The sequence below is a fragment of the Salvelinus fontinalis genome, chromosome 21 (assembly GCF_029448725.1).
Source record: "Salvelinus fontinalis isolate EN_2023a chromosome 21, ASM2944872v1, whole genome shotgun sequence".
Taxonomy (NCBI): domain Eukaryota; kingdom Metazoa; phylum Chordata; class Actinopteri; order Salmoniformes; family Salmonidae; genus Salvelinus; species Salvelinus fontinalis.
Window position 1 is genome coordinate 43,778,129 of NC_074685.1, and position 16,734 is coordinate 43,794,862.

General features: G+C 43.2%; 1 protein-coding gene across 2 annotated transcripts in view; it reads right to left on the bottom strand.

Annotated features, from left to right (window-relative positions):
• Positions 1-12,896: 12,896 nt before the first annotated feature.
• prrc1 (proline-rich coiled-coil 1) overlaps positions 12,897-16,734 on the bottom strand; it is a 31,664-nt gene continuing 27,826 nt past the window's right edge. For both annotated transcript variants that reach the window (XM_055875384.1, XM_055875386.1), the window contains exons 8-9: positions 15,622-15,724; positions 12,897-14,944 (exon numbers count right to left, since the gene is read on the bottom strand). In XM_055875384.1, coding sequence (XP_055731359.1) covers positions 14,735-14,944; positions 15,622-15,724 — 313 coding nt within the window. In that variant the 3' untranslated portion in view covers positions 12,897-14,734. The remainder of the gene's footprint in view (positions 14,945-15,621; positions 15,725-16,734) is intronic.

Here is a 16,734-nt window from a genome sequence, read left to right on the forward strand (position 1 = left end):
ATCAAGTTCTTCTGAATAAGGTCCTTGTTAGAATGATTCCTTTAGGAATAGACCATTACGGCAACAGAACCATCATGTCTGCTAGCTAGAGCGAGCGAGGCTATCATAGCCCTGACAGAAAGCTGTAACAAACTGGCTTCGAGTGTTGGACGAACGTGGAGCACAGACCTGGGTTAAAATCTTTTTCAAATCTTTTAAATACTTTTAGTGTTTTGCTTTAGCCTGTCTGGCATGCCAGATGGGCGGGGTTTGCAGTTCTGTGACTGTTCTATTGGTTCCATTGCACCAGGCAAGCTCAATGAATTCCAACTCAGGTCTGGAGGACAGCTAGGCTAGCTAACGGCGAAATTAACACCGCAAGGATGAATTGCCTGAAAGGTCGACAGTCAACTAAACCTGTCCATCCACTGAATAACGTGTCTTTTGTTGGGAGACTGATAGTTTCAGTGAACATGAGAAAGAGCCTAATACGTTTGTGTGCCTGTTACCTCATTACACTGGCCATCTTTGAGCATTTGAAGGTGATAGATAAAGGACAAAGGACAAAATCGTCTTTCCCTCAAACAGGGAGAAAGAAAAAAAAGAGGTTGCTTCTGATTAAGGCTGCTACAGAAAGGAATACATCAAATAAAAATCTAATCAAATGTATTTATAAAGCCCTTCTTACATCAGCTGATATCTCAAAGTGCTGTACAGAAACCCACCCTAAAACACCAAACAGCAAGCAATGCAGGTGTAGAAGCACGGTGGCTAGGGAAAACTCCATAGAAAGGCCAAAACCTAGGAAGAAACCTAGAGAGGAACCAGGCTATGAGGGGTGGCCAGTCCTCTTCTGGCTGTGCCGGGTGAAGATTATAACAGAACATGGCCAAGATGTTCAAATGTTCATAGATGACCAGCAGGGTCAAATAATAATAATCACAGTGGTTGTCGAGGGTGCAACAGGTCAGCACCTCAGGAGTAAATGTCACTTGGCTTTTCATAGCCGATCAATACATACATCTAGCAACCGCAATGGAAATAAGGGACAGGGTTCATTCACATTTTGACAGATGGAATTTCATGACTTTTCCATGACTTCTCCATGACTTTTAAGCAAATTTCCATGGCCAACCATTAGCAGCGTCGTTATGTATGTATAAAAATGTATGTGTATTGTGGTATTGACACTGGGATGCTCCTCTCTGATCCCATGTTCCATGTCCTGTTGTTGTGCTAGGCACTTAACCCCCTCACAAAGTAAAATACCTGTTAGGGCAACTGTATAAAACATGTGGTTAACCCTCAGTCTGGAAAGTGGGTGTGCAGGCTTTTGTTCAAGCTCTGCTCAAATACAGGTAAACTTCCATTTGTTATTCATTTTCAAGAGAAGAAGACATTTGAAACCCAATAGATCAGCACAACCCTCTCAACTAGCACACCAGTTTATTAGTGCCCCAAATCACTAGCTGGTTCCATCTCTGTTTGTCAATTAAGCTAGTAGCTAGCAGGCACGTTGAGCAGGCAGGACACGTTAGCTAAATCATCTTATCAAGTCACTGGCGAGTGGCTAAGTGCTTCTGTGCCGTTTTGTTTTTACACCCTTCTCACTATCTATTAGTGGAGTGTGTGTCTGGCAGTGTTTCAGGGTGAATCATGTTACAAAAGAGGTCATGGATGGACACAAGATACTAACGAATGGGTTTTGAACTTTGGAATATTGAAAAGTGGCAGTTGGGATGCAAGTGCACATCGTCTCAATTCAAATTTTTCCCAAAACAGGCAGACTCAAGTGATCACTATCAAACACATCAGCAAGTGGTCACTTGATAAAGGGCTTAGGGGCAAGGTGTTATCTCAATAAAACATTGGCGACTTGTCTTATGTAAAAAAGTCCATAAGCTCTGTACAACTGGAAAGAGCCTAATCAGTGCAGCTGTTTCTCCATGCATGAAAATTCTCCCCAGGTGTTACCATCCCGTGTTAGTGGACAATATCAAAATAAAAACCAAAACTTCAAATATACAATAGATCTAGGAACGCAATAGCTTCCATAAGTCTCGCAAATCTCTGTTTTGGAAGATACTGACTTTATGACCAAAATTATGCTATTTACACTTTGTAGTGTAACGTTTACACTAGAATCAATGTTTCTGATTAATATCTATGACACTTTCTATTTTATTTTACCAGATAATTTTTTTGGGGGGGGGGGGGTTGAGCTGGTCTTTAACAAAACCCACTACCATTGGTCTCAAACCAGGAAGTGAATTTATTCATTTTCAAGCGAAGAAGACTTTTGAAATCGAATCAATTAGCCCACTTGTTAACAAAACCCCTCCCATTGGTCTCAACCCAGCAAGTAAATTTCCCATCGTGTTTACATCTGCACTTGGGTTTCAATTCCTATTCCACAGCTTTCACTTAGACTGCCGCACGGCTGTTAGAAGAGAATAAGAAGGGATCTATTTATTTTTAACAGAGTGTGTTCAGCGAGAGGTGTGTGTGTATTTGCTTAATGTTGAGGCTTCGCTGCAGTAGACTGTTACATAACTGTTCCAGGAGGGCCCAAGCAGTATCTACTGAGCCTGTATCCTGCCATATTCCGTGCTCGGAATATTGCTAAATGTCACTGTATCTCTGAGGTCCTGGCACTTGAACAGATACATAGAGAAACATTTGAAGGGTATCTCAGTAAATAAAAAGGAAAATGTCTACACGTCAACGTGATAGGCCTAAATTACCCCGGACAATATCGTAACAGCATCATGAGCATAAAATTATCATGAAAAGATTCTGCTACATAAAGACTTCATAAATTAGTGTCTCCAATGTCTTCAAGTGCTGCTAAGGAACTCCCTGAGTTGATTTCAAGAAATAGAAGTTAATACTGTAACAGCATAATTACAACACCCTGATAAAAATATACTGCTGCATCATAAAGACTTTAACAACAAATGATTTGAACCCATGTAATGCCTCCAAGTGCTGGCACTCCCTGAGTGGATATTGAAAAATAGAACTTGGGGAACAATAAGGGGCCTAAGGAGGAGGAATGAAATAGTTAATTTGACATGCCTTCTTCCACAATGGAGTAGTAATTGGTTTTCTGTTTTACAGCGGGAGTTACACTGAAATTAGCCAGGCAATTAAGACCACTCGACAATAGGTGAGGAATCCCCATTGCCTTAGACAGGGGGGATCTTCTATTCTGCAACTTCTTTAGTATACTTAATATATTCAACCTTGAGAGAACATAAACTGAGCCAAGAAATTTGTTGCACTGGGGTTTAGTTGAATAGGGATTATATTGCAGTATGACTGTTATTCACTGTCGAGAGCTGAGAGTGGAATCTCATTCTTATGAACTGCAGAGCCAATGACTGGCAATAAGCGCAATAGACTCTGGCTTGTTGCCATGGCAATGTTAACCACAGGCCCCTCCATGCTCTGCCACACGCACCACTCGTAAAATTTTTATATTTCATCCACATCTTTAAGAGGCCGATCCTATCACACACCTGGTGTAGAATGTAATTACAGTGGACAGTGTATACAAAACCACTCCAACTCGTTTTTTAATTTTAATTTAATTTTAATTTCACCTTTATTTAACCAGGTAGGCTAGTTGAGAACAAGTTCTCATTTGCAACTGCGACCTGGCCAAGATAAAGCATAGCAGTGTGAACAGACAACAACACAGAGTTACACATGGAGTAAACAATAAACAAGTCAATAACATGGTAGTATAAAAGAGAATCTATATACAAAAGGCATGAGGAGGTAGGCAATAAATTGAATAATTACAATTTAGCAGATTAACACTGGAGTGATAAATCATCAGATGATCATGTGCAAGTAGAGATGCTGGTGTGCAAAAGAGCAGAAAAGTAAATAAATAAAAGCAATATGGGGTGTGAGGTAGGTAAATTGGGTGGGCTATATACCGATGGACTATGTACAGCTGCAGCGATCGGTTAGCTGCTCGGATAGCAGATGTTTAAAGTTGTTGAGGGAGATAAAAGTCTCCAACTTCAGAGATTTTTGCAATTCGTTCCAGTTGCAGGCAGCAGAGAACTGGAAGGAAAGGCGTCCAAATGAGGTTTTGGCTTTAGGGATGATCAGTGAGATACACCTGCTGGAGCGCATGCTACGGCTGGGTGTAGCCATCGTGACCAGTGAACTGAGATAAGGCGGCACTTTACCTAGCATAGCCTTGTAGATGACCTGGAGCCAGTGGGTCTGACGACGAACATGTAGCGAGGGCCAGCCGACTAGGGCATACAGGTCGCAGTGGTGGGTCGTATAAGGTGCTTTAGTAACAAAACGGATGGCACTGTGATAAACTGCATCCAGTTTGCTGAGTAGAGTATTGGAAGCTATTTTGTAGAGGACATCGCCGAAGTCGAGGATCGGTAGGATAGTCAGTTTTACTAGGGTAAGTTTGGCGGCGTGAGTGAAGGAGGCTTTGTTGCGAAATAGAAAGCCGACTCTAGATTTGATTTTGGATTGGAGATGTTTGATATGAGTCTGGAAGGAGAGTTTGCAGTCTAGCCAGACACCTAGGTACTTATAGATGTCCACATATTCTAGGTCGGAACCGTCCAGGGTGGTGATGCTAGTCGGGCGTGCGGGTGCAGGCAGCGAACGGTTGAAAAGCATGCATTTGGTTTTACTAGCGTTTAAGAGCAGTTGGAGGCCACGGAAGGAGTGTTGTATGGCATTGAAGCTCGTTTGGAGGTTAGATAGCACAGTGTCCAAGGAAGGGCCAGAAGTATACAGAATGGTGTCGTCTGCGTAGAGGTGGATCAGGGAATCGCCCGCAGCAAGAGCAACATCATTGATATATACAGAGAAAAGAGTCGGCCCGAGAATTGAACCCTGTGGTACCCCCATAGAGACTGCCAGAGGACCGGACAACATGCCCTCCGATTTGACACACTGAACTCTGTCTGCAAAGTAGTTGGTGAACCAGGCAAGGCAGTCATTAGAAAAACCGAGGCTACTGAGTCTGCCGATAAGAATATGGTGATAGACAGAGTCGAAAGCCTTGGCCAGGTCGATGAAGACGGCTGCACAGTAATGTCTTTTATCGATGGCGGTTATGATATCGTTTAGTACCTTGAGCGTGGCTGAGGTGCACCCGTGACCGGCTTGGAAACCGGATTACACAGCGAAGAAAGTACGGTGGGATTCGAGATGGTCAGTGATTTTTTTTTTGTTGACTTGGCTTTCGAAGACCTTAGATAGGCAGGGCAGGATGGATATAGGTCTGTAACAGTTTGGGTCTAGGGTGTCTCCCCCTTTGAAGAGGGGGATGACCGCGGCAGCTTTCCAATCCTTGGGGATCTCAGATGATACGAAGGAGAGGTTGAACAGGCTGGTAATAGGGGGTGCGACAATGGCGGGGGACAGTTTCAGAAATAGTGGGTCCAGATTGTCAAGCCCAGCTGATTTGTATGGGTCCAGGTTTTCCAGCTCTTTCAGAACATCTGCTATCTGGATATGGGTAAAGGAGAAGCTGGGGAGGCTTGGGCGAGTAGCAGCGGGGGGGCCGGGGCTGTTGGCCAAGGTTGGAGTCGCCAGGAGGAAGGCATGGCCAGCCATTGAGAAATGCTTGTTGAAGTTTTCGATTATCACGGATTTATCGGTGGTGACCGTGTTACCTAGCCTCAGTGCAGTGGGCAGCTGGGAGGAGGTGCTCTTGTTCTCCATGGACTTTACAGTATCCCAGAACTTTTTGGAGTTAGAGCTACAGGATGCAAATTTCTGCTTGAAAAAGCTGGCCTTTGCTTTCCTGACTGACTGCATGACTATGACAAACAACTGGCCTAACTGGATGTGGACGGGATGGGAACACGAGGAAGTGGGTAGCCTCACTGGGTCATCCACTAAGTGGGGACTTGGTATGGAACAAATACAGAAGTTCTACACACCAAGTGGGGACTTAGTAGCACTATAACAAAGGAGAGATACGAGCAAACTCACTTAAGAGAAAGCTATAAAGAAAGGTCTCACCAGTCCAGTGGCCAGACTTGTAGCATTCATGCAGATACAAGTACACAGTTGAAATTGGAAGTTTACATACACCTTAGACAAATACATTTAAACTCAGTTTTTCACAATTCCTGACATTTAATCCTAGTAAAAATTCCCTGTCTTAGGTCAGTTAAGATCACCACTTTATTTTAAGAATGTGAAATTTCAGAATAATAGTAGATAGAATGATTTATTTCAGCTTTTATTTCTTTCATCACATTCCCAGTGGGTCAGAAGTTTACATACACTCAATTAGTATTTGGTAGCATTGCCTTTAAAATGCTTATCTTGGGTCAAACGTTTCAGGTAGCCTTCCACAAGCTTCCCACAATAAGTTGGGTGAATATTGGCCCATTCCTCCTGACAGAGCTGGTGTAACTGAGTCAGGTTTGTAGGCATCCTTTCTCGCACAAGCTTTTTCAGTTCTGCCCACACATTTTCTATAGGATTGAGGTCAGGGCTTTGTGATGGCCACTCCAATACCTTGACTTTGTTGTCATTAAGGCATTTTGCCACAACTTTGGAAGTATGCTTGGGGTCATTTGTGACCAAGCTTTAACTTCCTGACTGATGTCTTGAGATGTTGCTTCAATATATCCACATAATTTTTCTACCTTATGATGCCATCTATTTTGCGAAGTGCACCAGTCCCTCCTGCAGCAAAGGACCCCCACAACATGATGCTGCCACCCCCGCGCTTCACGTTTGGGATGGTGTTCTTCGGCTTGCAAGCCTCCCCCTTTTTCCTCCAAACATAACGATGGTCATTATGGCCAAACAGTTCTATTTTTGTTTCATCAGACCAGAGGACATTTCTCCAAAAAGTACGATCTTTGTCCCCATGTGCAGTTGCAAACCGTAGTCTGGCTTTTTTATGCCAGTTTTCTACTGCCGGTACAGGGCACGGAACCCCACCGATCCTTCCCGACTGGACTACGACGTAATCTGCTCGAGTGCCTCTACATCGCGATGTACCCTGAACACCCATCTGCTTGCCGCGGCCCGCTAGCCTGCTAGCCGCGGCCGTCGAGAGCATATCGGACTGTTACTGAATAGATCCATCGGCCAATTTCTTGGGCCACTATACCTATTTTGCCAATTGGACTTGGACCCCTCTGCTACTCGGTACCCGACTAATCCATCACGACTGGTCTATCGACGTCACTGCACGTGGAGGCTAAAACAGACTTTCCTCCGTCGAGAAGTGCCTCTAAGGCCCTTCTACTAGCTTGCTAGCCCCGGCCTGCTAGCTGTCTGAATCACCATGTCTCCAGCCAGCCCAACCACTCACTGGATCCCTATGATCATCCGGCTACGCATGCCTCTCCCTAATATCAATATGCCTTGTCCATTACTGTCCTGGTTAGTGATTGTCTTATTTCACTCTAGAGCCTCTAGCCCTGCTCAATATGCCTTAACCAACCATTTAGTTACACCTCCCACATATGCGGTGACATCACCTGGTTTAAACGTCTCTAGAGACAGTATCTCTCTCATCATTACTCAATTCCTAGGTTTACCTCCAATGTACTCACATCCTACCATACCTTTGTCTGTACGTTATGCCTTGAATCTATTCTAGCACACTCAGAAACCTGCTCCTTTAACTCTCTGTTCAGAACATACTAGACGAACAGTTCTGATAGCCTTTAGCCGTACCCTTATGCTACTCCTCCTCTTGTGATGTAGAGGTTAATCCAGGCCCTGCAGTGCCTAGCTCCATTCCTACTCCCCAGGTCCTCTCATTTGTTCACTTCTGTAACCGTAAAAGCCTTGGTTTCATGCATGTTAGCATTAGAAGCCTCCTCCCTAAATTTGTTTTATTCACTGCTTTAGCACACTCTGACAACCCGGATGTCCTAGCCGTGTTTGAATCCTGGTTTAGTAAGACCACCAAAAACCCTGAAATTTCCATCCCTAACTATAACATTTTCCGACAAGATAGAACTGCCAAAGGGGAAGGTGTTGCAATCTACTGCAGAGATAGCCTGCAGAGTTCTGTCTTACTATCCAGGTCTGTACCCAAACAATTCAAACTTCTACTTTTAAAAATCCACCTTTCCAGAAACAAGTCTCTCACTGTTGCCGCTTGCTATAGTCCACCCTCTGCCCCCTGCTTTGCCCTGGACACCATATGTGAATTGATTGCCCCCCATCTATCTTCAGAGCTCGTGCTGCTAGGTGACCTAAACTGGGACATGCTTAACACCCCGGCCATTCTACAATCTAAGCTTGATACCCTCAATCTCACACAAATTATCAATGAACCCACCAGGTATAACCACAAATCCGTAAACACGGGCACCCTCATAGATATCATCCTAACCAACTTGCCCGCCAAACACACCTCTGCTGTTTTCAACCAAGATCTCAGCGATCACTGACTCATTTCCTGCATCCGTAATGAGTCTGCGGTCAAACGACCACCCCTCATCACAGTCAAACGCTGCCTAAAACACTTCAGCGAGCAGGCCTTTCTAATCAACCTGGCCCGGGTATCCTGGAAGGATATTGATCTCGTCGGTAGAGGATGCCTGGTTATTCTTTAAAAGTGCCTTCCTCACCATCTTGAATAAGCATGCCCCATTCAAAACATGTAGAACCAGGAACAGATATAGCCCTTGGTTCTCTCCAGAACTGACTGCCCTTGACCAGCACAAAAACATCCTGTGGCGTTCTGCATTAGTATTGAATCGCCCCCGTGACATGCAACTTTTCAGGGAAGTTAGGAACCAATATACACAGGCAGTTAGAAAAGCCAAGGCTAGCTTTTTCAAGCAGAAATTTGCATCCTGTAGCACAAACTCAAAAAAGTTCTGGGACACTGTAAAGTCCATGGAGAATAAGAGCACTTCCTCCCAGCTGCCCACTGCACTGAGGCTAGGAAACACTGTCACCACCGATAAATCCACTATAATTGAGAATTTCAATAAGCATTTTTCTACGGCTGGCCATGCTTTCCACCTCGCTACCCCTCCACCCCCCACAGCAACTCGCCCAAGCCTCCCCATTTTTCAATCACCCAAATCCAGATAGCTGATGTTCTGAAAGAGCTGCAAAATCTGGACCCCTACAAATCAGCCAGGCTAGACAATCTGGACCCTCTCTTTCTAAAATTATCTGCCAAAATTGTTGCGTCCCCTATTACTAGCCTGTTCAACCTCTCTTTCGTATCGTCTGAGATTCCCAAAGATTGGAAAGCTACCGCGGTCATCCCCCTCTTCAAAGGGGGATACACTGTAGACCCAAACTGCTACAGACCTATATCAATCCTACCCTGCCTTTCTAAGTTCTTCGAAAGCAAAGTTATCAAATAGATTACCGACCATTTCGAATCCCACCATACCTTCTCCGCTATGCAATCTGGTTTCAGAGCTGGTCATGGGTGCACCTCAGGCACGCTCAAGGTCCTTAACGATATCATAACCGCCATCGATAAGAGACATTACTGTGCAGCTGTATTTATCGACCTGGCCAAGGCTTTCGACTCTGTCAATCACCACATTCTTATTGGCAGACTCAACAGCCTTGGTTTCTCAAGGGATTGTCTCGCCTGGTTCACCAACTACTTCTCTGATAGAGTTCAGTGTGTCAAATTGGAGGGCCTGTTGTCCAGACCTCTGGCAGTCTCTATGGGGGTGCCACAGGGTTCAATTCTCGGGCCGACTCTCTTCTCTGTATACATCAATGATGTTGCTCTTGCTGCTGGTGATTCTCTGATCCACCTCTACGCAGACGACACCATTCTGTATACCTTTGGCCCTTCTTTGGACACTGTGTTCGCTAACCTCCAGACGAGCTTCAATGCCATACAACTCTCCTTCAGTGGTCTCCAACTGCTCTTAAATTCAAGGAAAACCTAAATGCATGCTCTTCAACCGATCACAGCCCGCACCTGCCCGCCCATCCAGCATCACTACTCTGGACGGTTCTGACTTAGAATATGTGGACAACTACAAATACCTAGATGTCTGGCTAGACTGTAAACTCTCCTTCCAGACTCACATTAAGCATCTCCAATCCAAAATTAAATCTAGAATCGGCTTCCTACTTCACAACAAAGCATCCTTCAATCATGCTGCCAAACATACACTCATAAAACTGACCATCCTACCGATCCTCCAACACTCTACTCAACAAATTGGATGCAGTCTGTCACCGTGCCATCCGTTTTGTAACCAAAGCCTCACATACTACCCACCACTGCGACCTGTACGCTCTCGTTGGCTGGCCCTCGCTTCATACTCGTCGCCAAACCCACTGACTCCAGTTCATCTACAAGTCTCTGCTAGGTAAAGCTCCGCCTTATCTCAGCTCACTGGTCACCATAGCAGCACCCATCCGTAGCACACTCTCCAGCAGGTATATCTCACTAGTCACCCCCAAAGCCAATTCGTCCTTTGGCCGCCTTTCCTTCCAGTTCTCTGCTGCCAATGACTGGAACGAACTACAAAAATCACTGAAGCTGGAGACATATCTCCCTCACTAGCTTTAAGCACCAGCTGCCAGAGCAGCTCACAGATCACTGCACCTGTACATAGCCCATCTGTAAATAGCCCATCCAACTACCTCATCCCCATACTGTATTTATTTATTTATTTATCTTGCTCCTTTGCACCCCAGTATCTCTACTTGCACATTCATCTTTCGCACATCTACCATTCCAGTGTTTAATTGCTATATTGTAATTACTTCGCAACCATGGCCTATTTATTGCCTTACCTCCCTTATCCTACCTCATTTGCGCATACTGTATATAGACTTTTCTACTGTATTATTGACTGTATGTTTGTTTATTCCATGTGTAACTCTGTGTTGTTGTATGTGTCGAACTGCTTTGCTTTATCTTGGCCAGGTCGCAGTTGCAAAAGAGAACTTGTGCTCAACTAGCCTACCTGGTTAAATAAAGGTGAAATAAATAAAACATTTAAAAAAGGTACACCTCCAATTGACTCAAATAATGTCAATTAGCCTAACAGAAGCTTCTAAAGCCATGACATCATTTTCTGGAATTTTCCAAGCTGTTTAAAGGCACAGTCAACTCAGTGCATGTAAACTTCTGAACCACTGGAATTGGGATACAGTTAATTATAAGTGAAATAATCTGTCTGTAAACAATTGTTGGAAAAATTACTTGTGTCATGCACAAAGTAGATGTCCTAACCGACTTGCCAAAACTATAGTTAGTTAACAAGACATTTGTGGGGTGGTTGAAAAACAAGTTTTAATGACTCCAACCTAAGTGTATGTAAACTTCCGACTTCAACTGTACATCTATTTTCTTGGACACATTAAAAGCCTATGGTTATAATTTATAATATCATGTGCCAGGATAATACAAAACAGAACATTTCATTGGAACCATTATTTTCATTGTTTCATCTCCGACATAAAATAACACTGTACACTACATGGCCTCAGCAGTAAGTTGAGAGTTCATTGGAAGTGAACACACTACCACTAAATCACTGCGAACAAGTAGTCAGTGAACTTGCTTTCATAAAGCAATTATCCTTTCGACTTCTGTCGTTTTGTCCTCTGTGGTCATCCCGCCTGATAGTTCTGTCTCTTCAATCTCGTCCCAAATGGCACCCTATCACTTATTTAGTGCACTACTTTTGACCAGGGCTGGTCATAAGTAGTGCACTAAATAGAGAATAGGGAGTCATTTAGGACATAGTCATTTAGGACATAACCTCTTTGGTCAGTACTTTGTACTGTCTCCCCAGGCTGATGACAGCGCTGAACATTTCACTGTTTCCTGACACTCCGGGACATACCTTGTTCTCCGTAATTACGAAACGTTAATTCATGCAGTGTGAATAACTAATGAGTGTAAATGTCTAATAATTTATTGAAAGTGTAAGAGAAGTTGAGAAGATACAGCTGGTGTTTTGAAAGATATTGTTTTGAAAGGGATTCTTAAAGGGTTCGAGGTCTGTTATGGAAGTCTTAGAATTGGATCCTTATTAGTTTTTAACATATGTACTGTAGTACCATATCAATATTAGTATCCTGGTGATGCTATTGCTGAATATATATATTTCTCAATGAATCATTAAATTACATTTAACTGAACTTAGCACTATTGTAAATTATTTACTTTCTAATCTGCTAGCTACTTCATTCCAAGGCCACCTTATGTTCTACATTGAAAGTTCTTAGTCATAACTCGATTTTTTGCTTTTCATACCCCTTGAAATCCAACATTAAGGACAAGGGCCTTAAGCAAGGCAGCAGAGGAGTGTGGAAAACATGTCTTATTCGAGTGTTCATAACGAAGACCAGGGTTCATAACCATAATATTTTTCATAACCTGAATCGAATTCTCCTAACCTGCGACGAAAAGTCAAATCTAACGTTAATTTGACAATAGCTGGATTCTTTCTTGTCGTGATTCTCCTTGAGAAACGGCCCAATCGTCTCACACATGCAGGTGATCCGCGCAAACGTCACCCCGATCCTGGCTGATATGTTAATTTAGTTGATAAAATATTTTAAAACAGTGCCTGAATACATTACACTAAAAAAATGACTTTATTTCCATGACTTTGATGTTTATCATTTTCCAAAACTTTTCCAGGCCTGGAAAACACCATTTTAAATTCTATGACTTTCACAGGATTTTCTTGACCTTACAAACCATGTACAATAAGCAGAGCGAATCAAGCGATGGTGCATCGATCCGTAGGTTAATTGTGTCTCTGGAGCCCGATTCAGTGCAGAGTTTCTGTCAATATCTTTATATCTTACCCTGAGGCATACACTGGTTGTGACAGGCAGAGATGTGTGGTGTCAGTTTCTTAAATATTGACGGGGACATTGACTAGGTGGCAGTTCTTATCGAAGCCAAATAACCATGCAAACCAGAGACAAACCAGTATGAAAAAATTGATATTTACTCTCCCCATGAAGGCACATTTAGGAGTCAAGAAAAGCACAAACACAGAAAATCCATTTTGTACATAAAACCAGTTAAAAAGCAAAGAGTTTAGACAACGTCCTAGTATTTCTCTGGTGTAGTTGAATAACTATTGGAGAAAAGTTGTTTACTGACCTCTTGATCTAGTAGTGTTGCATCCCACTACCATGGGACTTCCATGTTTTGGACAACAGAATGTACTACTGCCTGAGGCAGCAGCAACAAATAACAAATGGATTGCCTTCCAAACAAAACCCCAGAGGTCATATACAGCTTTGTGTTTCCTTGTTGCACTCTTCTGTTGTCACTCGAGTAAAACATTTAAAAAAATTGTTTTTCTTGCAAGGGGTGCGTTCACACAGTATAGAACAGAATGGTGATGTTGGACAAACTAAAGAATTGACTTACGATAAACTGAGCTCCAATAAATCACCAGACAAGTCATTTTCAATCAGGAAACACCTTCCAAGGAATCATTCCAATTCGTAGATCAAAGAATGTAATTTCACCCTTCTCCATTTGAAAATCATTGGCCTCCACTAACATGTAAAGTATGTCTACATGTAATAACCTATGTAGCGTTAATGTACAGACAACAATTGTTATATTAACACACACACACACACACACACGTATACATACAACAACAAAAAGTACAAAACATTACAACTTAAGGATTTTAAGGCCCTGATATCTTGGTACATTACAGCTCATTCAGTCCAAAGCCTCCATTGAGTTACATAGGCTAAGTGTGAAATGGACTTTTACGTAAATCCCAAGTTGATGTCAATGAGAGATTTGCATAAATATACGTTACATGCAATGATAAACGTTAAGTTACATGCAATGATCTCAAGATAGCATTTAGCCTGCAGGTAATTCATACAGAAAAAATATTCCCCCCCCTCCCCCAAGTGGTAGGTTGGTGGTTGACGTACTACACCAACTAGCACTGGCTATACTCTCTAAAAACAGGGGTGTCAAACATACGGGGGTCCAATCTGGCCCACAGGTGGTTTGAGTAAATGGCTGTGTTTATAAAAGCAGCCCAATTCTGATATTTGCCCAAATATTGGCAAAAAAAGGTGTACTGACAAATTCAATACACTTTAAAATGACTAATACCAAAAGCGAAAATGTGTAGAAATTATAATGGACCTATAACGGAAATATAACCAATTTTCAGTGACGAACTCCGGACCTGGCAAAATGAGATCCCTGCTCTAAAAAGAGACAAAGCACTATCATTCCCCATTTACAAAACGCCTGCATGTTCATCTAAAAGTAATACAACATCGCATTCTACACATTTACATGACTTGAATACAATTTGTTGAACAACAAATTCAGGATCACAAATAATACTCTCTCAATAAAAAGGAGGACAATCGACAAAATTCAAATAATCAATCATTACTTTAATGAGCTAGTTTTCTACGCTATCTCTAAAACGGCATTTCTTTCTGGGCCTTAGCTGGGGGAAAAAAGTTGATTTAGAAATAAATGATGATTTCCTGTTTTTGAAGGAACAATCCATTTCCGTCGTTCTCTCCATCCAGTTGGCACGTCGGAATGTTTCAACCCATAAAACCTTCCTACACACAAATAATAAAACATAACAAGAAAATTGCATTTGGCTTTTTGACCAATCAGGACGGACAGCTAGCAGCAGAGTAGGAATCCCATTTGGTGAAACGGCTGCCACTTCTGCCCAACCCCCTCTTCCCTCCTCTGGTTCTCCCTCCCCCTAGTTGTCAGTTTAAAGACATGGTGGCTGGGGGATATGGTGCCACCTCACATTGTCCTGGGTGGAAGCTGCTGCTTGTACATGCCCGCCAGGGCCTTGGCGGCGCTCTGGATCATCTGGCGGCGGGACATGCCCGTGAAGGCCTGGTGCCAGTCCGTGCGCGACACATTGGGTACGTTGCGCTCCAGCACCTCGCCTACAGTCACCAGTAGGCCCGACCAGCGAAGGCTGTAGTCCGGCGGGGTCAGGGACTGGGCCTTTGGGGACAGGTGAAAGATAGTGTTCCAATCACTTGACATTTACATGCATTAATTTCACCAACACCTGTTCATACAACCACTCTCCTTACACTGTCTAGTCCATATTCTGTAGACTAACAACAATTTACACTCAACTCAATTCACATTTAATAAATAAACATGATTTAATATTTCGAGACTGCTTAAATTATAACAATTCGGAAAGCAATTTGCTTCAAACCCTTTCACGCTTTTACTTTGAAGCAATGTTCCAATTTCACCAGTTGACACAGCATTGACCGAAAGACTCATTTTCACAGAGTATTAAATCAAGGCAATTAAGTTTACATGATGAAATTCTATTTCAATACAACACCATGCTACAGCTTTGACAGGTCGAATTTTGAAAAGCGGCACTTATGGTACAATGGGTAGCAGCCTGTCGTTACACTGATGGCTTTTCATCCAGAGGGAAAGACTAAAACTCCCCCCCAAAGTTCCATTTGACTTTTTCAATAGACACAAGTGTATGGTATGTGCTAACATTGAGTGCTAACAGCAATCTAACATTGATAACACATGCAACCACATTAAGAGATACAGTAAATATATGTCATTAATTGAGCATCATTGTGTTGTGGGGCAAACTGTACTGTTAACATGAGGGTGCAGTAGAGGCAGCTGTGAGCTCCTACCTGCTGGACGTGCTCCAAGGCCAGTGGCGTAGCCTGAGTGAAGGTCTCAATGTGAATGCCAGCTCCAGGATCCTCCAGGATTAGACAGCCAATGTCAAACCATCTGGAAGGTCACAGAATAACAGCACTGTTAAAGCTGCAATATGCAACTTTTTATTAGGCACACCCATCTAGTACCCGGGTCGGAACACCCTTTGTCTCCAGAACAGCCTGAATTAGTTGGGGAATGAAAGCGTTGCTCAAATGGTATCAAGGGACCTATCGTGTACCAGGAGAACATTCCACACACAATTACACGACTGCCACCAGCCTGTACCGTTGACACCAGGCAAGATGGGGCCATGGACTCATGCTGCTTGCGCCAAATCCTGACACTGCCATCAGCACAACACAACAGGAACCCGGGATCCGTCTGACCAGGCAATGTTTTTCCCACACCTCAATTGTCCAGTGTTGGTGATCGCGTTTCTTGTTTTTCTGATGAAACAGAAAACCGGGTGTGGTCTTCTGCTGCAATAGCACATCCGTGACAAAGACCGACATGTTGTGCGTTCTGAGATGCCGTTCTACACACCAGTTGTACTGTGCCATTATTTGCCCGGATGTGGCCCGCCTGTTAGTTTGCACGATTCTTGCTTTTCTCCTTCGACATCTCATCAATGAGCTGTTTTCACCCACAAGACTGCTGCTGACTGGATGTTGTTTGTTGAACCATTCTCTGTAAATGCTAGACACTGTCACACATGAAAATCCCAGGAGGCCGGCCGTTTCTGAGATACTGGAACTAGCGCGCCTAGCAGACGATCATACCACGCTCTGTCACTTAGAATAGGCAAAACAAGTGACCTAACGTTCAATGGAACAGTAACTGAATGCCCGTCAGCCTGCTTTATATAGCAAGCCACGGCCAGACGACTTACTGTCTGTAGGAACAAACCATTTGTGTGAACGGGGCGATGTACCTAATAAACTGAGTGTAGATCTGTCATTCTCATTGAAAGCAAGTCTGTATGTGTATTATTTCTATACTTTGTTCTTAAGTGAAGTTTTTGCATCTTTTACACCAGCTTCAAACAATTGAAAAAATACTGGAAAATATATTTCACAGAGGTT